The 24,527-nt window shown below is 47.2% G+C and overlaps 1 protein-coding gene across 1 annotated transcript in view; it reads left to right on the top strand.

Moving 5' to 3' along the window:
* Positions 1 to 1,835: 1,835 nt before the first annotated feature.
* The window catches only part of PIGN (phosphatidylinositol glycan anchor biosynthesis class N), a 172,591-nt gene continuing 149,899 nt past the window's right edge, over positions 1,836 to 24,527 (top strand). The window contains exons 1-3 of the mRNA XM_056854987.1: positions 1,836 to 2,079; positions 20,330 to 20,451; positions 21,748 to 21,846. Of these exons, the coding sequence (XP_056710965.1) occupies positions 1,853 to 2,079; positions 20,330 to 20,451; positions 21,748 to 21,846 (448 nt within the window). The 5' untranslated portion in view covers positions 1,836 to 1,852. The remainder of the gene's footprint in view (positions 2,080 to 20,329; positions 20,452 to 21,747; positions 21,847 to 24,527) is intronic.

Genomic DNA, 24,527 nt, shown 5'->3' with positions numbered 1-24,527 from the left:
GCAAAACGCTTTCTGAAGGGTCTTAATAATTTATTTCCTCCTACTCCTATACTAACGCCCCAATGGTCACTCTCCCTGGTCCTAGCCAAACTGATGCTAGCACCCTTTGAGCCTTTAGCTCAGGTACACCTGTCGTTTTTGTCAGCTAAGATAGCTTTCCTGGTGGCTGTGACATCAACTAGGAGAGTGGGGGAGCTGGCAGCCCTTCGTATTGATAGCCCCTTTCTCAGGGTTTATAATGAAAGGGTGGTCCTCCACCCTAGTTTTAGATTTAAACCCAAGGTGATCTCTTCTTTTCACCTAGCTCAAGAGTTAGTTCTACCAGTGTTTTTCCCCAATCCTTCCTCTCAGGCAGAGAGGACACTACATACCCTTCATGTAAAAAGAGCTCTCCTGTATTACATTGACCGTACCAAACAGTTTAGAAGGTCCCAATCCTGGTTTGTATGCTATCAGGGTCCCAAGAAAGGTAAAGCCGCCTCGGCCCAATCTATAGCGAGGTGGGTGGTCACGGCGGTTAGAATAGCCTATAAACAGGCGAAGGTGACATGCCCCTTGGGCATTAGGGCGCATTCCACCAGGGCGCAGGGCTCTTCTGCTGCTCTCCATAGAAAGGTTCATGTTGGCGACATCTGTAGAGCGGCGACGTGGTCTTCAGAAGACACCTTTGTGAAGCACTACGCTCTGGACCTGCAGGCCAGGAAGGATGCAGCAGTGGGTAGAGCAGTTCTGCAGACCCTTTTCTCCTGAGTCGACCCCACCACCTACTGGGTAAGCTTGCTAATATCCCACATGTGGGGCTGCACCGAAGACAGAAGATGAAAACAGAGTTGCACTTACCTGTAACTGCTGTTCATTGATGTCTTCGGTGCAGACACACATCCCTCCCTTCCGACCCCGCTGTCGACCTAGAAACAAAAGAAACAAATTATTAGTAGAAGGATTAAGTTATAGCTGGTACGTGTATGCCAGTCTTGGTCGGCGGCGGAGAAGGAACTGAGGAGGGAAGGGGATGCCCCGCCCAGAAGCATGCGGGCTGCACGGCGCGAAGGCCGGCCCCGCCTGTGAGGGAGGGGCATCCCCCAGTTGAGGACTAAGGCTATTGAATTTTTTCCGGCGGCAGGCCTGCGCGCAGGCGCAGTCCCACATGTGTGTCTGCACCGAAGACATCAATGAACAGCAGTTACAGGTAAGTGCAACTCTGTTTAATAGAAGTCTGTCTTTCATCTGACTCCAACAGCTCTAAGAAGACAGTAACAAGCACAGAAGTGGAATTTATTGAACAGAAACTTGTGTGCTCCAACACCATTTAAGCGTTTGTTTAATTTTATTTCCATTTCTACTATGCTGTTTCAAAAAGCATGTACATTGGATAACAAATGCAACCCCTTGGGGGGGTCATCAGGGGAACATCTCCTGTTTTAATTTCAAAAAATAAAAGTTTAGTTACATAAATTCTAGAACTTCACAACAGTCTTGAAGCATCTTGAGGACAAAAGCACTTAGAAGGCAATATGTGCAGGTCTACTCAGAAGTAAGTCTCACATTATTCATTGCAGCTTGCTTTCAGGAAAGCCTTAAGATTAATAGCCTTATTGTGGCATATGGTTTTGTGAGCATTATAAAGTTTTATTTGCATTATTACTCAATGGGCAGATATATATCTTTAAAAGGTATACTCTAGTTCATGAGGCATTTTTTCATTGTGTAAGATACACATAATTCTTCTCATATTTTTGTTTCTATGCTATGGATTGTATCCATTTGTAATACTGTTAATGCTTTGACTGACCACCTACAATTGTTTTGATCTCCTTAGTGTCAGATACTTCTCGGATGACAGCCCATCACCATGAATATGCCAATCTTTATAGCTGCTGGCCTCCTGGTACATTGTGTGTTCCTGATCTCTATTTTTGACATTTACTTCACTTCTCCTTTGATTCATGGCATGACTCCTCATCAGACTCCGCTGCCATCACCTGCAAAGCGCTTAGTCCTTTTTGTTGCAGATGGCCTGCGTGCAGATTCCCTCTACGAGCTGGATAACGAAGGCACTTCTATGGCTCCTTACCTAAGGTGTGTTTGTTTTTCTCTCCCCCCCCCCCAAATTTTCCTAATGCCAGAGGTATAAACATGTATCATTGTTTCATGAAGCTGGGGGGATTTGCTCTAGAAAGACCAAATTTTGTAATGAGAGAAAAGCTGAGTTCTGAAGTGAGGGTAAGATGGATCAGATTATGGAGGTTTTTCCAAATGAGCTCATCTGTATATCTCATAGCCTTGTATCTCCCCATCCCCACCACTGCGGATCAAAATATTTGCACAGTAGAGCCACCTAGGACTCTGGCAACACTTTCTTCAACCCCATGGGAAGCCCCATACTTGTTGAAAAATCTGGAAGCTAAAATAAAAGGGGGTAGAGGATATTCCTCCCCCTCTCAAAAATTAATGTCAGGTGCAGATTTTCTTTGATCCCCAAGATCTTGTGAAAAGACTTTTGAGATCTCTGGTGCTATTTTGGGTTGCCAAGGCAACCTTTGATAATGCAATTACTGCTGCCATTTTGTGTACAGTGTGCTGGGGAATCTGGAGGAGGCTTATTTCCCTCTGACCCTAGAAGCTAAAATGACTAAACTGAGGCTATCGTTCTTTGGTTACATTATGGCAGGGGTCGGCAAACCGCGGCTCGCGAGCCGCATGCAGCCCTTTGGACCATTGAGTGCGGCTCTCCGAACTTGGTTCGGAGCCCCTGCTCTCGCGTCCGCTTGCGCCGGCAGCCAGGCTGCGGAGCCGGCGCTCCAGAGAGAGCGAGCGCGAGAGAGCAGGCAAGCGGGCATGCTGTCTCTCCCCCCCCCCCGCCGTGGAGAATGGCCGGGTCCCCCTTTCCCTTGCCCTCAATGGTTGGGAGGCTAAAGCCTCCCCTCCCCTCTAGTCGCTCGATTGCTGGGCAGGCGGCTCGGCGGTTCAGGCCCTCCCCGCCTGCCTATCAGCTGTTGGGCGGGGCGGGCTTCCTTTGGCTGCGCATCTCCGGCAGCGGTGCTGGGCCACGGCGCTCCGTCTTCTGTGGCACCGACTCCGTTTGTAACGGTCTCTGACATAATTATGGTATTCTGTGAACATGTGCAGAATTAATTCCATATAGACGTGGTGAGGGGGTTTGTGAGTGTCAGGGAAGTAATTGGTAATATCGAAAATCAAGATAAAGCTTAAGAAAAACACCAAAACATTCATTACACCAAAATACAATCTAAGCAATATTCCGGAAGAGTTTAAAGACCATGTAAGGAACAGATTTGCATTACTAAGTTCAAGTGAATGTAAACCTGAAGAACTATGGGTGGAAACTATCCTCTTACTTTCCTTTTATCCCTTAGAAGCTCCTTGATCAATTGATCTTGAGCAGCATATATCTAGTGTTGGAGGGATATAAGGACTGAAACAAATCTTGCCACTGACAATGTAGCCTTGGGGTCCCTGTCGCTTAGTAAAAAAGGCATTATGTCAGTCACAGAGGCATTGATTTGTATATTAAAAGAGGGGAAATATAGTGCGATCGAAGTTCCTCGTAAAAGCGGCATTCCAAAAGGGCATGGGCTAATGTGTCAATAGAGCCAGAAGAGCAAGGGCAGATCCTGTCTGAGTATGGTATATTCAGAATTCTGCCCTGCATTACCATAGAAGGGTTAGCATTCAATCTAGCCAAGCAAAAAGCTCTACAGAGACGAGGAGTTGTCAGATAATATGTATAGGCAGGCAGACCATGTGGAGGGGGTATTCCGAAGAACTGGGATGAACAGACGCGACGAGCACGAAAAGTAGTGCTGTTATAATCGAGCTCTTTAATGCGCTTTTTAATTTTGGCAAAAGCTTCAGTTTTCCCAAGATCTGATAACATATCCTGCGAGAAGCCCAGCAACGCCAGTTTCTCATCTAAGATTTTTTGCCATGAGGATTTGAAAGGGTCATGCTTCAGAGAAGCTAGGAACCCCTCAGTGCTAAAGCACAGTTTAAGGTGGAGTTTAAAGGTGGCCAACCACGCCCTAGCTTCAAGTGACGTTTGGCCAAACTCGGAACGAAGAGTAACGCCAGCAACACATCGAGGGGCATTTAGGTGTTTTCGTAGGAACTGAAGCAGTGGACAATCTATAGATTCATTGATGACTGTAATCCAGATGGCAACACCAAAGAGGATAATTGGGGTAATTTTCAGGTTAAAAACCTGAATAGCCCCTGGAATATATTTGCCACCTTTGGTGTGAAAAAAATTGACAATAGCACCAACCCCAGGTTTAATTTTGTTGGACACTGCTTTTTGATGGGCATTCCAATTTAGGTTATGGGAAAACAGAATGCCAAGGTAAACAAACTCCTTGACTTGGTCAACCTCAAAGCCATCTAATACCCAGCGAAAAAGAGGCATTTTTCTCCTCTTAGTGAAGATCATGATCTTAGATTTATGATGGTTTATTTTAAGACCTTCCCTAGAGCAGTACTCAGAAAAAGTTTGCAAAGATCTTTTCAAACCAATTCTTGTGCGGGGCAGGAGAACTGCATCGTCAGCATAGAGCAGAATTGGGGTGGGATGACTTGCAAGCTTTGGGGGGTGGCAAAACTCTGAGAAATTGGTTGCCATATCATTCAGGTATAGATTAAACAAGAGAGGAGCAAGGAGGCAACCTTGTCTAACTCCCTTGGCCAGTTCAAAAGGCTCGGTTAGTTCTCCTTGGTTGCCACAGCGAACCTGAGCTGTGAGGTCAGTATGAAATTGCTGAATAAGCCATAGTAACCTCCTATCCATAGTAGAATGTGATAGTTTCAACCATAGCCTCTCCCTCGGGATGGTATCAAAAGCTCCCTTAAGATCCATAAAACCCGCATAAAGGGTGCCATTTCGGGGGGGGGGAATATTTCTTGGCTAGATGGGAGAGCACTAAACAGTGGTCCTTGACAAACCAACCCCTTCTGAAGCCAGTCTGTTCCCAGCCAAGGATGTCATTACTCTCAACCCAGTCCAACAGCCTCTTTAATAAGTAGGAGGAATACAATTTGCCTAAGCAAGACAAAAGGCATGGGTGGAGACTAGAGACATTATCAAAGAAGAATGTGCAAAGACTATTCCTGTAGCCAAAAGAAAAGAAAAACCTCGATGGATGTCTGAGGAAACTCTTAAAATTGCCAGAGATAGACGAGAAGCAAAAGTAGAAGGTGACAGAAATAGAATCAAAAGTCTAAATGCAACGTTCCAGCGACTTGCACGTAGAGACAGAGACCTATTATAATAACCAGTGTAAAGAAATAGAAGAGAACAACAAAAAAGGAAGAACAAGAGATCTGTTCCACAAGATCCAAGAAATCAAAGGGAAATTTCAAGCACCGTTAGGCATGCTGAAAGATCAGCATGGAAATACATTAACTGAACAGGACAAAATAAAGAAAAGGTGGGAACAATACACTGAAGAACTATACAGAAGAGATGAAAGGATAAAAGATTCTTTCCAAGAAGAATCTTTTGAAGAACCTACAGTTTTAGAAAGTGAAGTGAAAGCTGCATTGAGAGCAATCGGGAGAAACAAATCACCAGGAGCAGATGGGATATCAATAGAGCTATTCCAAGCCACAGAAACGGAGTCCATCAAAATCTTGACAAGAATATGCCAACAGATATGGAAAACAAAACAATGGCCCACAGACTGGAAACGATCCATTTACATTCCAATTCCCAAGAAAGGAGACATCAAAGATTGCAACAACTATCGGACCATTGCATTAATTTCTCATGCAAGTAAAGTGATGCTCAAAATCTTACAGCAAAGGCTGTTACCATATATGGAACGAGAAATGCCTGATGTTCAACTGGTTTCAGAAAAGGAAGAGGCACTAGAGATCATATTGCAAATATACGCTGGTTACTGGCGCGTACGAGAGAATTTCAGAAGAAAATCAGCTTGTGTTTCATAGATTACAGCAAAGCTTTTGACTGTGTGGATCATGAAAAGCTATGGCTGGTTTTAAAGGAAATGAGTGTGCCTCTACGTCTGATCGTTTTGATGCGCAACCTGTACTCTGGACAAGAGGCCACAGTTAGAACAGAATATGGAGAAACGGAATGGTTTCCAATTGGCAAAGGTGTCAGACAAGGATGTATTTTATCTCCCTATCTCTTCAATCTATATGCAGAACATATAATTAGGAAAGATGGATTAGATTTAGATGAAGGTGGAGTGAAAATTGGAGGGAGGAACATTAATAATTTGAGATATGCTGATGAGACTACACTATTGGCAGAAAATAGTGAAGATTTGAAACAACTACTGCTGAAAGTTAAAAGAGAAAGTGCCAAAGCAGGACTACAGCTGAACATCAAGAAAACAAAAGTAATGACTACAGGAGAATTACACAACTTTAAGGTTGACAATGAGGAAATTGAAATTGTTCAAGACTTTCTATTCCTTGGCTCCACCGTCAACCAAAAGGGAGACTGCAGCCGAGAAATTAGAAGGAGATTGAGACTGGGAAGGGCAGCCATGAAGGAGCTAGAAAAGATTTTGAAGTGTAAGGATGTGACTCTGGCCACCAAGACTAGATTAATTCATGCCATCATATTCCCTATTACTATGTATGGGTGTGAAAGCTGGACAATGAAGAAAGCTGATAGGAAGAAAATAGATTCCTTTGAAATGTGGTGTTGGAGGAGAGTGTTACAGATTCCGTGGTCTGCCAAAAAAACAAATCAGTGGGTTATAGATCAAATCAAGCCTGAACTGACCCTAGAAGCTAAAATGACTAAACTGAGGCTGTCGTATTTTGGTCACGTCATGAGACGACAAGAGTCGCTGGAAAAGACCGTCATGATAGGAAAAGTTGAGGGCAGCAGGGAAAGAGGAAGACCCAACAAGAGATGGATTGACTCAATAAAGGAAGCCACAGCCTTCAGTTTGCAAGATCTGAGCAAGGCTGTCAAAGATAGGACATTTTGGAGGACTTTCATTCATAGGGTCGCCATGAGTCGGAAGCGACTTGATGGCACTTAACACACACACAGAGCTAGTACACATCATGCAAACTGAGCCACTGCAGAAGTTTGTGTAATGAAAAGCCTGTGTAATGCAAATGTCCTTGGAACAGGCTGCAGAATTCTCTCAAGGTCAGCTCTTTCAAGAGCTATGTCACTCTGATCTTGTCCTTGAAGGGGGAAGAGCAGAGCACCTTTCATTATCAGTAAGATGTAACTAAAATCACCTTTCTGACTCAGCTTCCAACTGTCAGAATCTCAAAGGCAGAACACTTTTACCCTTCTCAAGGTCTCAAGATATCTTAATGTACTGAGAGTGCATTAATAGTTTAAACTGTGTTTTTTATAACTTAAAGGCATTAAAGGTTCCTGCAGTCCTATCAAGTAATATGCTTTCTTGCCTTCTGTGATCTGCTCAAGGCTGTGTGTTACTAACAGATGGTCACAAAGTGACAATGTAAGCAATAATTGTGTTTTATGAGTTATATAGTTAAATATTGTGCTACAGATTTCTAAGTAGTGTCATTTAATGCGTATTGTCCTAACGAAGAGGATGGTATAAAAATTAAGTATATAATGTGATCATGAAAGTCAGAAATGAGTGTTTATACTTTAAGCAAAATAGACTGAAAGGAAAGGAAGCCCATATATGGTCATGGAGAGCTGAGCAGCTGCTACTAAGACATTGCTGCACTGCTCAGAATATCTGACAGAGGGAATAAAAGGTATTCCTCTTGATAGATACAATGTTGTTTGAAAGTGGGGATAAAAGATCTCTTCACTCTTAATGAGTCTGAAACAGTATAAATACAGCCACAGTACAGCTAGAGAATCAGAACCTTCCAAAAGGCTCTCAGAAACGGCTGAATGGTATGTATGGCTTAAATACTTTACTCTAGACTTTGTGAATTAGATACTTTGAACTGAATCAGAATAATTTGACTGTTATATTTTAGAAGTTGGATTTTGAAACTGTATAGTATGTAAGACTTGCTTGCTTTTACTGCATACATTGTACATACATACATTGTGTTTTTATAGAAGTGTTAAAGACTTGATAATCTGCATTTACACAAATTTTACTAGAAGTATATCAATAAAAAGACTTGCTTTTTAAAAGTAAGTAAAGTTGTTGAGTCCTGCTTAATCAATGAACGGCTGAATAAGATATCTTCACTTCTCAGTAAGTGAAACATTCTAAGAGCCTGTCATCTGAACAGCACGACCCGCTTCAAGTTCCCCCGTCATCTTCTGGGCCTGCAGGTCCCTGTAGGGAAGAGGCACACTTTGGAGCCAGCAGGGGCTTGTCTGGTAAGTGGAGGGTGGTGGGAAAGCCCCGGGGCGCAGGGTGGGGCCCCAGACCCGGGACACACGTAATGCTACAACTCGGGGTCGTCTGCTGAAGCTGGAGGGTGGGAGATTCAAAACTGATAAAAGGAAGTATTTCTTCACACACACAACACGTGGTTAAATGGTGGGACTCCCTGCCCCAGGAGGTGGTGATGGCTGCCAACTTGGAGGGCTTTAAGAGGGGAGTGGACCTGTTCATGGAGGAGAGGGCTATCCATGGCTACTAATCAAAATGAATACTATTCATGATGCATGCCTATTCTCTCCAGGATCAAAGGAGCAGGCCTATTATATCAGGTGCTATGGAACGCAGGCAGGACAATGATGCTGCACTGGTCTTGCTGGTGGGCTTCCTGGAGGCATCTAGTTGGCCACTGTGGGAACAGACTGCTGGATTTGAAGGGCCTTAGTCTGATCCAGCACGGCCTTTCTTATGTTCTCATGTGTTTACTGCGTCTGTGAATCTAGAGAAAAGTTTGCTCACATTGTTCACATTAAGTGTTTGTCAGTGATTGTCATGATTTAGTTTTATGGATACCTTACTTTTTTCCCTCCTCAGAGGCCATGTCTACCCACTGGCTTTCTTGGCGGTAGACCTGGACTCCGAGGAGGGGAAAAAGTCCCCCTTCAGAGGCCAGGTCTACCAATTGGCCTCCATGGGTCTCCGGAGGCCAGGTCTACTGCCAAGAAAGCCAATGGGTAGACCTGGCCTCCCATGGGAGTCAGCCGGAGGCCAGGTCTACCAATAGGCTTTTATGGCGGTAGACCAGGCCTCCAGACGAGGACTCCGGACAGGGAGGGGGAAATGACAGGGACTTACAATTTATTAGTGATCTTATTTATTGATAAAAATTAAGTATATCAAGTTTTATTCAGTGTACCTATAGTTTAATTAATACTTAAAACTTTAATTAAAGTTTTATTAAGTTAATAAACAGTGTACCTACCTATATAGTTTAAGTTGTAAGAAATTTGGCTCTCAAAAGAAATCTCAATCGTTGTACTGTTATTTGGCTCTTTTGACTAATGAGTTTGCCGACCCCTGCATTATGAAAAGAGTCACTGGAAAAAACAATCATGCAAGGAAAAGTGTCAGATAGGGCTTCTGACAGCTCCGGTCCCAAACAATATGGTTTCCCTGCAAACAAGATGGGGTTCTCCATGCACTCCTCCCCCCCGTTTTGCACACGAACTCTGGCCAGGGATTTACACTTGTATTGGGACCCGCCCGTGTAAATCTCCCATCTGATATTGGGTCCCGCGCACAAAGCCGGGAGCTCGGCCGTCTCCTCCACTGATTGCAGGCAGGAAACGACTACATTGTCTCTTTGTTCCTATAACCCTATTGTATCAGTCCTATATATGTATCCTCTCCACCCCAGTCATGTATTCCAGCCTTGTTTGCCTCCTTACTGAAATCATTGACTTTCGGAATAAATCTTTGAATCATTGCTCTGCCTGGATTCAAGTTCTATTGCCTGAAACGCCGTGTATTTGCTGAAGCCTGACATTAGGCTGGAATCCATCTTTTTATTTTCTACTAGTTCTTGAGAAAGATGTTCCCCAGTTCAGCCCGATCCACCGAACTGATCCGGCGGTACGAACGCCTCTGCGTGTCGGAACAGCAGGGAGCAGTCCTGCCACGGGAGGGAGCAGCCCCGAGAGGAGCAGACCCAAGCCAGGAAGAAGTAACCCCGGGAAGGAGCCCCACAGAGGTTGCAGAGGGGGCACCGCGGATCGCCGGACAGTACGTCCACCAATCAACCACGGGGCCAAACTTAGATTACCTATATCGAGGCCCGCTGGAGGACCTATACTCCAGGGAGGAGGAACCGCTCTGAGGCCGAGCTGCAGCCACCTCTACCCCATACCCCCGAGAAGAGGAACACCATCTTCTGCAGGAGCAGAACCACGACCTGACTCGACAGAACCGGGAGCTTCAGGACCAGCTGGAGATCCTAAGAAGGGAGATGACGGCGCTAGCAGGGACGGTGCGAGGACTCCGATCGTCCATCGGCACTGCGACTACCCTCCCCGTTAATTCCCCACGCACAGTCGCCCAGGACCTGCAGATTTCTTTTGATGGGACCTTCGCCCAGTTACCCCACTTTCTACTGCAACTTTCTGGTTTCATGAATGATCAGGGTGAAACTTTTCCTTCCGAAGAAGCCCGGGTGTGGTACGCCATCAGGCTTCTAAAGAAGGAGGCAGTAGAGTGGGCGGTGGCAGCGACAGAGGTTAACCCTGGGCTTTTGTGCTCCCTCGATGATTTCCTGGAAGCCCTGCACCGCTGGTTTGAGGACCCTCACTGGGCAGAGAGGGCCAAGATTGCTATGCGCAGATTAAGGCAGGGGTCCCGGTCTGTGCTAGAATATACCCAGGAGTTCCAGTCCCTGGCGTGCAAGGTGCGAGAGTGGAGCGAAGCCACCAAGGTCCAACACTTCCGCGAGGGACTGCGCTGGGAAGTGTTGGAGGGCTGCCTGACTCTGGGAGACCCTGACACTGTGGAGGGCTGGATCCAGCTGGCAGGGCAAGTAGAACCCCACAAGCTAACCCTGCAGTTCGCCAAGGATCGCCCGGGGAAGGAACCCCCCTCCAGAGGCCCGACCAAGGGGAACACTATGACGGAGGTGCTCCGAGGCGAAGGGAATCGAGGCCGTTTCCTGGACGAGAGAGCGCGCCGCTTCAGAGAAGGTTCCTGTCTACGTTGCGGTAGGATGGGACACTTTGCCGCCAAGTGCACCAGTGGATCGCCGAGGCAGGCGACAGACAAGAAAACTCTGACCAGCTACCAAGTTCCGGATCTGAAGAGGACGGAGGGAACACCCACCCGGCGCGGGACGGCGGCGTTAAGTGCGGACCTGGAACCTGTCCTGTGTGAACATTGCTGTTGTTCCAGAGATGTCTCACCGCCAAAAAACGAAGAAAGCTTCCTGTGAGTGAACCGGCACAGGAGGCTACTTTGCAAGAAAATGAGCCGGTTCCGACCTGGGTGAGTGACCAGGGGGAGACTCTCCTGGTGCCCGTGGTGTTAAGGAATCCCCAGGGAGGGGATCCAGTTGCAGTAGTGGGCATTTTGGACTCTGGTTGCTCCAGAACTTTAATTGACCAAGACGTATTTAACCGATTACAATTGGGGGCAGTGGAGTTGAACCAACCCTTGTGCTTCCGTCAAATGGACGGGAGGGATCTTCAGGAGGGCCCCCTTGGGGTGGAGGAATCTGGGATCCCGGAAGGAAAGACTTATGTTCCCCAGAAGCTGCGCCGGGAAGCGCTAGAATGGAGCCACAGCTCCAAGATGGGGGGTCACTTTGGTTTCGTGAAAACCCTACACCTGGTACGGCGGCGCTTTTGGTGGCCAGGGATGCGCCAGGACATTGATGGTTTCGTAAGGTCCTGCCCAACGTGTGCCACCAATAAACGTCTCATGGGAAAGCCCCCTGGACTACTGAGACCCCGGAGGCTCCCTGGCGGGTGATTGGTATGGACTTTGTAACCAATCTCCCTCCTAGCCAGGGTAAAACAGTACTTTGGGTCATCATGGATCTGTTTTCTAAGCAGATCCACCTTATTCCATGCGAGGGGTTGCCCTCAGCCCACAAGTTGGCCCGCCTATTTGTTCAACAGATCTTCTGCCTGCACGGTTTTCCTCGGAAGATCGTGAGCAACAGAGGCTCGGTGTTCCTGTCTAAATTCTGGCAGGCTTTTTTGGGAATTGTTGGGGTACAACAAGGTTTATCGTCAGCCTATCACCCCCAGACGGATGGGCAGATGGAAAGGGTGAATGCTGTGGTTGAATGCTATTTGCGCTGCTTCACCAATTATCACCAGGATAATTGGGTCGACCTGTTACCCCTGGTGAAGTATGCCTATAACAACTCTGTACACTCTGCTACGGGGCAGAGTCCCTTTAAGACTGTTTATGGGATGGAATTAGACCCTTTGGGGGCGGTCCCCCTCTCTCCGGGAGGCGACCCCCCGGAGGTGGCGGCATGGTCTAACACCGTCAGAAATACTTGGCCGGGACTTGTTAAACAGTTAGACCAGGCTAAGGAACGATACAAGGCGCAGGCTGATAAACACAGGGCGCCTCAGTGGGATCTAGTGGTCGGGGAAAAGATGTACCTTTCCACCAAGAACTTAAAGTCCCTGCGTCAGTGTAGAAAACTATGCCAAAAGTACGTGGGTCCGTTTACCATATCCCGAGTAATCAATGAGGTCACTGCCAAACTGGACCTCCCCAAGACTCTGCAAGGGGTACACCCCGTGTTCCATGTGAGCCTTTTGAAGCCCTTTTCTCCCGCTCCCGGGTGGCACCCCGAACCCCAGGCGGCGACGCCCATCATGGTGTAGGGGGAACAGCATTTTGAAATTTCCAAGGTCCTGGACTCCAGGCTGCCGAGAAATCAGCTGGAGTACCTGGTGCACTGGAAACACTTGAACTCAAGTCACGATGAGTGGGTCGCAGCAGAACACGTGAACGCCCCCTCTGTGATCACCGAGTTCCATCAGTGTTGTCCCGACAAGCCTGGGAACCCAGGGAGGGGTTTTTTGGAGAGGCGGGATGTCAGATAGGGCTTCTGACAGCTCCGGTCCCAAACAAGATGGTTTCCCCGCAAACAAGATGGGGTTCTCCATGCACTCCTCCCCCCCCGTTTTGCACACGAACTCTGGCCAGGGATTTACACTTGTATTGGGACCCGCCCGTGTAAATCTCCCATCTGATATTGGGTCCCGCGCACAAAGCCGGGAGCTCGGCCGTCTCCTCCACTGATTGCTCTGAATGGTTTCTGTTTCAGTTTTACTTAAGTCGTTACCGGCAGGAAACGACTACATTGTCTCTTTGTTCCTATAACCCTATTGTATCAGTCCTATATATGTATCCTCTCCACCCCAGTCATGTATTCCAGCCTTGTTTGCCTCCTTACTGAAATCATTGACTTTCGGAATAAATCTTTGAATCGTTGCTCTGCCTGGATTCGAGTTCTATTGCCTGAAACGCCGTGTGTTTGCTGAAGCCTGACAAAAAGTTGAAGGCAGCAGGAAAAGAGGACCCAACAAGAGATGGATGGACTCTATAATGGGTGTTGCAGCCCTCAATTTCCAAGACCCGAGCAAGGCTGTTGAAGATGGGACATTTTGGAGGACCGTCGATTCATAGGGTTGCCATGAGTTGGAAGTGACTTGACGGCACTTAACACACACACACACACACACACACACACACAGTCATTGGTTATGTAACCTGGCATCTGATGCTTTCCAAAGACACTAAACCTCTCTGGAGATTCCCTGCAATACTGAAGCGAGCTGGAGGATTCACACTATGGTCTAGATTGGGGGTGGTGGGGGTAGAGTAAGTGGGTATGAGTAAGTAGGGAAGAGACAAGCGGACAGGGGGAGGGGCAAGTTGAGTCAAAGGGCTAAAGCAAACCAGAGCCAATTTATATGATGGTGGGTGGAATTTTCTCTTCCTCTGCAAATCCTTATGGGTCCCCCTTCTCCTTTATAGTAGTGAACCTAGCAGATTTTAAAATATATTTTTTGTGACTTAGTTCCAGCATATTTTATGAAGTTAAGGAAGGAAGACAGAGTCCTCTTTCTGAAAAATTGTACTGTTTCTTAAAACTAAAATTCAGTAAGAAGAAGAGTTGGTTTTTATATACCGACTTTCTCTACCACTTAAGGGAGACTCAAACTGGCTTACAATCACCTTCCCTTCCCCACAACAGACACCCTGTGAGGTAGGTGAGGCTGAGAGAGCTCTAAGAGAGCTGTTACTGGCCCAAGGTCACCCAGCTGGCTTCATGTGCAGGAGCAGGGAAACAAATCCAGTTCACCAGATTAGCCTCCTCTGCTCATGTGGAGGAGTGGGGAATCAAACCCTGTTCTCCAGATCAGAGTCCACCGCTCCAAAGCTGGGACTGCAATCCTAAGAAACCTTTCCTGGGAGTAAGCCCCAAAGAATAAAAAGGGGTTCTAAGTACACCTACTTAGGGTTGTCCCCGAATACATTGAATAGAGCTTTACTCTTGCAAAAGCTATAGCTCTTTCCCACTCTAAGCGAAGGGCATCTTGCAGCTTGGGTTTTCCCTCCCTTTGCCCGGGAACGCAGGACCAAATCTTCACTTCCTGTCTCTCTGGCGGGAAAGCCTACCACTTCCAGTTTCCCTCCTGCCTTTGACGGGGAGAGCTGTTTACTAGCAGAGCTCTGCTGTTCTTACCCTATTCCTAAAAACTAAACCGCTCTTTCTCTGTCTTTGTCCTGTCCTTGTATTCTGTTTACTTCTATTACACACAAAAAAATCCCTCCCTCCCTTCCCCTTCGATCTCTGCAAAGAACGACTCCCCCCCCCAAAAAAAGGCGGGCGCCACTCAATAAGTCCCCAGAGAGGACAATCTCTTGTCGGAGAGGGACTACGATCCCTCCCTACGCCCTACAGGAGCCGCACAGCCCTTAGAGACAACAGGTGGCTCGGGCGGAGTAGCGGAGATTGTGGAACCGGCCAAGCCCGTTCCCACCAAAAACGTGGCGGGGAAGAAGACGGGAGGAAAACGAAAGATCAAAACCTCCAGCTCTGGAAAGAGTTCTAAGTGGCACCGGGGTCCAAAGCACAGCTCAGGTACCCTGCCTGCCACCTCCACCGGTCTTCCCTCCACTACACAGCGAGTGGAAGTACCGGCCCCCAACGACTCACTGCAAGTCCGGAAGACGTCGGACGGAAAAGTACCAACGCCCGGGACTTCTACTGTTGGGGGGAATCTTTTCTCCTTCGATGAAATGGAGGCTATGATGCAGTTTGTCCTAAATAGAAGGCAGGCACAGCTTAATACAGCCCATGCCCCTACTGGCCAATATGCAGAGCAGCCTTCTCGCTCTCCCTCTGTCTCTGAGCAGTGAACCTTGCTGCAGCCACCAGGGGGCATCCAAGTCATGGCCCACTAAGGCTGCCTTGAAGGAGAACTCTTGCCCCCAAACAGAGGCTTACCTCTCCTCCTACTCTTCCTCCGACGAGGACGACAGGAAGGAGGGAGAATATAATTCCGACACTGAAGGTCCTGACAGGGAAGGGGAAGATCAACAGAGGCTTTTCTCCCCAGAGGACTACCAATCCCTTTTGTCCAAGGCTCTCATTACCTATCCGAAGAGCCAGGCACCACAGAGGAACCCAAGACCAAACAGTGGCCCACTGGGGCTAAAGGGTGCTTCCCTCGAACTTCTACCCAGGCCAAAAAAGTTCCTATGCCAGAATACTTTATCCCATTCAGTTTTGATAAGTTTGACAAACTTACCCAAAATAGGCAATTCCCATTTGCCATAAAAAAGCGATACGACATGTCCCCAGCAGCCATGAATCTCCTTAGTCTACCTGTAGTGGATGCTCCTATAGCATCCTTATAATCTTCTGACATCCTATCTGAGGATGGGGCGGGCACTATTAAGGATAGGTTTGACCGCAAAATGGAGTTTCTCTCCAGAAAAGTGCATGAGTCCTCAGCCCTGGCCATCCAGGCTACTACCACAGCTTCCATTGTGGCTAGAGCTTCTATTGCCTGGGCAAAAAAGATAGCTCAACTCCAGGGGGCTGATAGGAGAATAGTTGACGGGGTAGACAGACTATTAAGAGCCTCAGCCTTCATGGCGGATGCATCCCTGGATGCCCTGTCTTTTTCTGCTTGCTCCATGTCTTCTAACGTGGCAATTCGTAGGGCTCTTTGGCTGAAAGCCTGGAAGGTAGAAGGAAATTCCAAGTCCATGCTATTATCAATCCCTCTCCAGGCAGGTAAGCTTTTTGGTGACCGCCTGGATAAAATGCTGGCGGAAACAAAGGATAAAAAGCGCACCATGCCCGATCCTCCAAAAAAGGAGTCTAGGCCCTTTTCTAGGCCCTTTCGGTCCTCCCACACCCTTACTCGCTATAGGCAAGAGCAAAGGCGTCCATCCTGGTCTAGCAACCGTCAGCCCTTTCGTCGCCAAGGGCGATACGGTCGCCCTTTTCAGCAACAACAGCAATTTAGAGGCGACAAGGGTGATAGATTCCAGAAGTCCCAAAAACAGTGACTCCAAGCCACTGCCAGTGGGTGGAAGACTGCAGCTTTTCAGCTCACAATGGACTACAGCCGAGCACATTCAGGGAGTCTTAAATATTCAGGCTGACTGGCTCAGTCGTCGCTCCCTAGATGAAGGGGAATGGCCCCTCTGCTCTCAGGCCTTTCAGATAGTCAACACCAAAGCAGGCCCCCTACAGGTCGACCTGTTCGCATCAGGGATGAATCACCACCTTCCCAGATTCTTCTCCAGATTTCACCATCGCTGAGCGGAGAAGATAAACGCTCTTCTGGCCCCTTGGTCTCGGGGAATTCTCTACGCTTTTCCTCCTCCTTCCCATCCTACCAAGGGCGATCAGGAAGATCCGATCCAAAGAGCCAAGGTGATCCTGATTGCTCCAGATTGGCCTCGGCGGCCCTGGTACGCAGCTCTTCAGCAGATGTCGGTCCAGAGACCCTGGCGTCTCCCTCTTCTTCCCAACCTGCTGCAACAGGGTCCCATCATTCACCCCAACCCGGCTTGGTTCCAGCTAGCCGTCTGGACATTGAACGGTTCCGGCTAAGCCACCTGGGTCTCAACAAGGATTTCATTAGCACCATCATCGCATCTAGACGTCCCTCTACAAGAAGGATTTATGAGTACACTTAGAAAACCTTCACCAGGTGGTGCTGTAGGAAGTCAAAAGACCCCCTAAACATTGACATGGAAAGATGTATGACAGATTTCTTGGGGCTAGCCACCCCTCCCCCCCGAGTATTTTCCCTATGCCACACATTTTCTTTCCTACTCCATCTTGGAACAGCACATATCTTGGAGTCCAGTTGTAAAGCTGAAGCTCCAGGTAGAGACCTTGTTTAATATTGACTGGGTCAGGAGAACCCTAGGAAGAAGGGCCTAGAACCGGTGAACTCTTATTCCTTTTCTGGCAAGTGCATAAGGCCTAGTTAAAGACTCACCCTTGGAATCATAAAGGTTTAACGCATGGCCAATTTGTCTCGCCTTTGTGCCTTAAAAGTAGCGAATTCCCATGGTCTAAACGCATGACCGTCCGAGGACAGCGCATCGGACCCACCTTAGGTGCAATTTAAGCAAAAACAAACAATGGGTTAAGCAATCCCTGGTTTCTAGCGATCTTTTCTGTGCTAAACCGCTACTTTTTTTATTTTGCTACATTACCGGAATGCCGGCGTGCGTGTAATCACACGACTAGCCCGCTACTAATCTCCTTTTGTTCAAGCTCCCAGCCCCGACAAACAGCTGAGCTGCGGGTGAGCAAGGGCGGGGCACGTGCAAGCCGCGCTTCTGGCTAGGAAGGGAAGTGACACGACGGGGAAGGAGAGCTCCTTTTATGGACTTCCGGGGGGAGGGCAGAGGGTGGAAGGGGCGGAGCTTCTCTGGCCTAAAGAGTATAAAAGGCCAGAGGAGAGCTGTAGCCAGGGAGGAAGCAGGCTGTGACCCAGGCTGGCTGAGCATAGAGCCACCCGGGTAGCCTCCGAGGGACTGGTCTGAGGCTGAAGAGGCGCCTCAAGCCCCGACCCTCTCCAGGCCAGACAGACGTACCCCCTGACCAGCCCTGTAGGGGGGGGGGTGCTTCACACCGTCACAATGGTATACCGGAACGCTGGTGACCCAAGAAAAAATTGGGGGAGAATCAGCCTTTGATTGGATAACCCCTTAGCCAATCCTTGGGCAATGACCCGGCGGTCACTCCACTACTATCCCACATTATATAGGTGGCTCAAACGCACGGGGAGCCTCCCAGCAGCTACTTGCTTCGGACTTATAGTGGGATGGACTAGCGTCATGCGTTTGACTATCCTGTCTCAGAATAAAATATTGTGAGATAAGGGAGGAACGAACCAAGAACATTCTGCCCATGCGTTAATCCCCATAGAGTTGGAAGGGACCACCAGGGTCATCTAGTCCAACCCCCTGCACAATGCAGGACAGTCACAACTACCTCCCCCCCCCAACCCCAGTGACCAGAAGATGGCCAAGATGCCCTCCCTCTCATCATCTGCATAAGGTCACAGGATCAGCATTGCTGACAAATGGCCATCTAATCTCTTCTTAAAAACCTCCAGGGGAGGAGAGCTTACCACCTCCCAAGGAAGCCTGTTCCACTGAGGAACTGCTGTAACTGTTAGAAAAATTTCCTAATGTCAAGACGGAAACTATTTTGATTTAATTTCAACCCGTTCTGGTCCAACCTCCTTGTGAGATTCTCCAGCTCCTCTCTGTAATCCCAAAAAGTCACATGTTCAGACTGACAGTCCCAAGCAGGTTAACGTTTATTCAGGATCCTCAGGTACAGCATAAGCAATCCACAGGTTCAAAGCTGCTAATGGCATTTCAGTCTACAGGCCTAAACTATAAGCATAAAGCAATCCCAGGTGCAGTACTAGGCAGGCCTGGGAACAGGGAGATAACAGCACCAGCTAGGAGGAAAGGAGCGAGCAAGCCATAACACCGGAGTTGCCAGTATGAGAGTCAAAGAGGCTGCATCGAGGGAAACACTTGCAGTGTGAACAACAGTTCTGACTGATGTCTAGAGCCAGGGATCCAGCAACGGGCCTGACTGATGTCAAGAGCCAAGGCATGAGGACGGTTCCTGACACTCCTGGGGCAACAGAAAACAACTCGGCACCATCCTCTATATGACAGCCCCTCAAGTACGTGAAGATGGTTATCCTATCCCCTCTCAGTCTTCTCCTCTTCAGGCTAAACATAACCAGCTCCTTCAACCTTTCCTCATAGGACTTGGTGTCCAGACCCCTCACCATCTTTGTTGACCGCCTCTGGACACATTCCAGCTTGGCTACATCTTTCTTAAATTGCGGTGCCCAAAACTGAACTCTAGCTGAGGTCTAACCAGAGCAGAGTAAAGCGATACCATCACTTTGCGTGATCTGGACACTATACTTCTGTTGATGCAGCCCAAGACTGCATTTGCCTTTTTAGTTACAGCATCACACTGCTAACTCATGTTCAGTCTACTAAGACCCCAAGATCCTTTTCGCACACACTACTGCTCAGACGTCTCCCCAACCTATAATTATGCATTTGATTTTTCCTACCTAAATGCAGAACTTTACATGTGTCTTTGTTGAAGTGCATTTTATTAGTTTTAGCCCACTTCTCCATCCTGTCAAGATCATCCTGTATCTTGGCTCTGTCTTCTACCGTATTTGCTACCCCTCCCAATCCGGTAGTTGTTTCCTGCCCCCTATTAGATTAAGCTTGCCTATTAATTTAACCACTTTATTTACTTCACTATGGTTTCCAGCAAGAAATTGAAAAGGTTTGAGGAATCTCTTAACCTTGTTAACTGAGGTAAAGTGAAAGGCATGAGAGAGTCTGCTTTTCAAAAATGAATAAAAACAGTTTATTTAGAAAAAAACTCCATAACTGAGGTAAAAGTTAACCACCTCACTAGGAATTGTGGGAGGTGTCAAACAGTGAATGTCCAAGGAAAAGCTACACTCATGCAGGTTTACAGTATATAAACACAACATTCTGCTGCAACTAAATTACACATCAGATCCAGTAAACCCACCGGAATACGTAACACCTTTGTGCACTCATTTTCCTGGCTAATTAAATTAAACCAAAGATCTGATATCTCCTCTGATCTTTAATCCTAATTCCTTTCTGTCTTGGACCCTGGTACCTAACTTCTGACTAACAACCTCCCTCTGTCAGATCTTAACTTTTTCCAGTACAGGGTGATGCAGAGTGTGGCTTTGAATGCCCCCCACCCGGCATCTCTCCTGTACACTTCAACCTTTCACAGGTGGAATACAATTTTTAAAATAAATATAGCAGCGGAGTCCATAGGTAAGAGTCGTCGTAACCTGCCTATGCTTATCACCTTTGTAAACTGTGCACATATTATCCTGGTATTTTATTTTCAGGAACGTCATAACATCCAAAGGCAGCTGGGGAGTATCTCATACTCATGTCCCCACGGAATCTAGACCCGGGCATGTCGCCCTCATAGCTGGATTTTATGAAGATGTCAGTGCTGTTGCTAAAGGTATGCCAATAGTCCAATGATCCCCATGAGCTTTTATTGACTGAGTGTAAAAATGTCTATCTTCTAACTGTTAAACAATATAATCCGCTAGGTGCCCCACTCACACGAAGGCTCGAGGGTTTTATGGAAGACTTGTTCATTGTCGCTGCTGCTTTAAACTATGCTGAGTTTGTTCAAATGTTCTTGCCCCATGCTAGAAAGTGCTAACTCTAAATAGTGTTTGAAAAGTTGTGAATGCTTAGTGGTAGGCAGTCCATAATTAGACTTGCAGAAGTGGGGGACACTGAAGGACTTGCAGGGGGCCTCTCATTTTCCCTTGTACCCCCTTCTGCACACTATTTTCTCTTTCACTCCTCCTGGCAACCCCCACATTCTCACCTTTGCCTGCTTCCATCTCTTCTTCCTGCCCACCCACCAGCCTGCCTTTTATCTGCCCCACCCCCATCTTCAGGTATATTATTTCATATATGCCCCACCTTTTTCCACAATGAGGACCCAAAACAGCTTACATCATTCTCCTCTCGTCTGGAGAAGCTGGGCCTGGGGGAGTCATACAAGTTGCATGGTAGCAAGTTGCCTGGCAGTTGCTGCCAGGCCTGGCCCTGATAAATCCTCCCTGAAAGGCTAAAACAGCCCTGGAAACGGTCCTGCCCCCTCTCCCTTACCTATTACTAACAGAAACCAAAGCTTGAAGGCTGGCAATACTGTTGTGGTGGCCTGTAAACCCCTGTAGTAGCCAGTTGAGAGGGCATTCATTTCTTAAAGCTACAGGTGCTGCTTCTGTAATTTAGAGGAGTTTAACCCCACCCCCCCTTTTTAGATGTCAGATTTTGCTACAAACCTCGGGCTTTTTTCAGGTTTGTGGAACTGACTTGTTCATGGCTCCAGTCTCTGGACTGAATTATACACAGATTTGTCCATGTTGAGAATTAGATATATAGACTGATAGAGGACTCATGGGGTGACAATGCATTACAACATATACTACGCAGACTATGTTACAGGGTGGTTTGCCATTGCCGTCCCCAGTCATTTACACTTTACCCCCAGCGAGCTGGGTACTCATTTTACTGACCTTGAATGGATGGAAGGCTGAGTCAACCTTGAGAGTACCTGAAACTACCTGAGTCTACGTGAAACCGACTTCTGTCGGGATCGAACTCAGATCGTGAGCAGAGCTTAAAATAATGAAGCATAATTACATGCAATTGATAATGGTTATTTGGGAAGTAGTCTTATTCTGAACCTAGGCTGCATTGTGCAAAATACAGTAACAATTTACCTCTTGACTAACAGGATGGAAAGAAAACCCAGTGGAATTTGATTCGCTTTTCAATGAAAGTAAATACACTTGGAGTTGGGGCAGTCCTGATATTCTCCCTATGTTTGCTAAAGGTAAGCCTATCTTATTCATCATGGCTGCAGAATTTCAAGGCATCATCACAAAAATACAGCATACAAAAGAAGCTCTCCTTGTGTTCCTCAAGAACTGTTCTATTCTGGTGTATATAAATATTAATTTAGGCCTGATTGACACAATATGCTAATGATGTTCTTGGCTGGTGACACGGTGTCTGGAGTGAGTACTTGCCGCGAATGTTGATCATTGCTGACACTGAATCTGCACTGTGTGTTGTATAGGATTTTGTTTTTGTTTTTAAAGCTTTCCTGTTGTAATATGTTCCTCTCCCCATTTTCTGGGATCCCTGGAGATTTCTTACCCTATAAAATCTTTGCTAGCTTTCTACAGGAAGTTGTATTGTAGAGGCATACTACTTTCAGGGAGAATGGCAGACACACAGATGGCTAGATAGTCTCTGTGCTTCCGCAGTTTGGAATCAGAACTCAGTAATGGAAGATATCAAAAGTCTGGCTCTCTGAGAGCTTAATGCAAACATTCTAATTGCTTGGACCAAAAAGATGATGTCAAATCATAATGGAATTGTTCCGGTGGATTCATGAGGTGGCAAGATAACAACTCAAATGACAAATGGGCAAATGCACATAGTAATTCTTGTAAACAAACTAATCACCTACATTAGATTGAGAAAACACTTTAGCTGGTTGTAATGCTGTGTTGGATGAGAAATATTTTCCTGCTGCAGAGCTGGTGTTTCTTCAAGCATGGGTTCTTCTTGACCTTCCAATAAATATTGTGAGCATTCATTTGAATGCTTCCCACCCCTGCTGCTGAGGCCATAGTGATAAGCTTTTAAAAAAGAAAAATGCCGAGCCTTGCTCCCCACCCGTCTGATGTTTAAGACCACTAGGGAAAACATATAGACATCGTTATGATTCCCTGCGCAACACACAGCAGCTATGAAGACAGACAATAGAGAGCAAAAATGGGACTGGGAGACGGGATGAACTGTACAACCCCATACTGTGTTTTTACTGTACCAGTAAAATAGTGATGGCGATTCAAGGGTCTTTCAGGGCTGCATCTGGCTTGACCCTAATTGATTTGTGATTTTTTTTTGAGGTGAGTCCAGTATTGTCATGTTTCTGTCCTCTTTCTGTCCTCCTTTTCTGAAACAATCAGGAATGTTCTTTGTTGTACAGAACCACATATTTGAGCTAATTATGAAAACCTCAAAGAAATCCTGCCCTATTGTCGAAGGCTTTCACGGTCAGAGTTCATTGGTTCTTGTAGGTTATCCAGGCTGTGTAAATACCAAGACCACGGTTACACAGCCCGGATAACCTACAAGAACAAATCCTGCCCTTTCTCGCTCTGGGAGAGGAAGCCATCTTAAGAGTGGTTGTTTCCTCTTCCTCTTGTTCCGGGAGGCAGGACCTAAAATTTGAACTGCCTATCTCTGGAGGGAACGCCCCCCGCCCTTTTCAGTCTTGTTCCTGCCTCGCTCCGGGAGAGCAGTGTAATCACAGCTCTCTTCCTCGAGCTATACAAGAACTTATTTTCCTTATTGCTATCTGATTCCTTTCTATCCTATTAAAAAAAAAAGAAGCCTTTTTTCCCCTTTGTCTATTTTCTGTCTTTAATCTGTCTTCTGAGGCAGGGCAGGATAATAGTTTATTCCTTCCCGCCAAAACAAGATGGTGACCGATCGTCCCGATAACTATATTTCTGAGGGGGATTTGGACCCGGGTCTACTCCAGGCTATGCCAGACGCTCGGGATCTGCCTTCAAACAATCACTCCGGTGACTTAAAAGGCAAATCAAAGAAAACAACCAGTAAGCGTAAGAGAGGCCCCTCTCGTCAGGGAAGCGCAAAACGCCTCTTGTCTGCCGCTCGCACCCGCTTATCGGCTGCGGATAAAACCGCTAAAGGCAAACCCACAACCTCCGGAACCGGGAACGGCCGGGGAAATGCAGCGGTTTCGACCGATACCCCCTCTACGAGCGCGCAATCCACTGATCAGGCCGTAGGCGTCTCGCCTCCACAAATTCCCGGTCGGAGCACGTCTGAAACTGGTAACGTACTCCCCCCTCCCCTCCCTTCCCTCCCAATCGCCTGCGAGTGAAATTGCTCTCCTGAGAGCAGAGCTCGCGTCTTTAATCAAGGATGCATTCACAGAGGGCCTAAGAGCCGCACAGCTCTCTTCCCCGACTCCTTCGCTTACCGGCGTGCAAGCGCCCAGTCGAGACCCTCGCAGTCTCCGGGAAAATGATCAAGCAGGCGGCGGGCAGCAGAGTGGCCCACATTCTTCTCAGGGGGGAGGCGGTTGGCCTACTAAAGTAGCCTTAAAGGCTACATCATAATCTCAACCCCAGTTATCGGGGCAGGAGCCATCACCTTTCTCTTCTGATAATGAAGTTTCAGATAGAGAGGAGGGTGAGTTCTCCTCTGAAGGAGAGGACCCTCTGCCCCAACCAACTAAGCAAACTAGGCTTTTTGAGGCTGAAGATTTTCAACCCTTTTTAATAAAAGTCCTGGCTGCATTAGATCTACCCCATCTCAGGAGAAAAAGAAAGGGGCAAGAGTTTTTTCATTCTTATACTATCACCGATAAGGTGGTACCTGTACCTGATTATTTTTTGTCTCTACTTAAAGGGGAATGGGATAAGCCCATGGGGGGAAAACAGTTCCCTCAGACTACCAAAAAACTATATA

This window comes from Euleptes europaea, chromosome 8 (genome assembly GCF_029931775.1).
Source record: "Euleptes europaea isolate rEulEur1 chromosome 8, rEulEur1.hap1, whole genome shotgun sequence".
Taxonomy (NCBI): domain Eukaryota; kingdom Metazoa; phylum Chordata; class Lepidosauria; order Squamata; family Sphaerodactylidae; genus Euleptes; species Euleptes europaea.
This window is presented reverse-complemented; position numbering and strand designations above follow the sequence as displayed.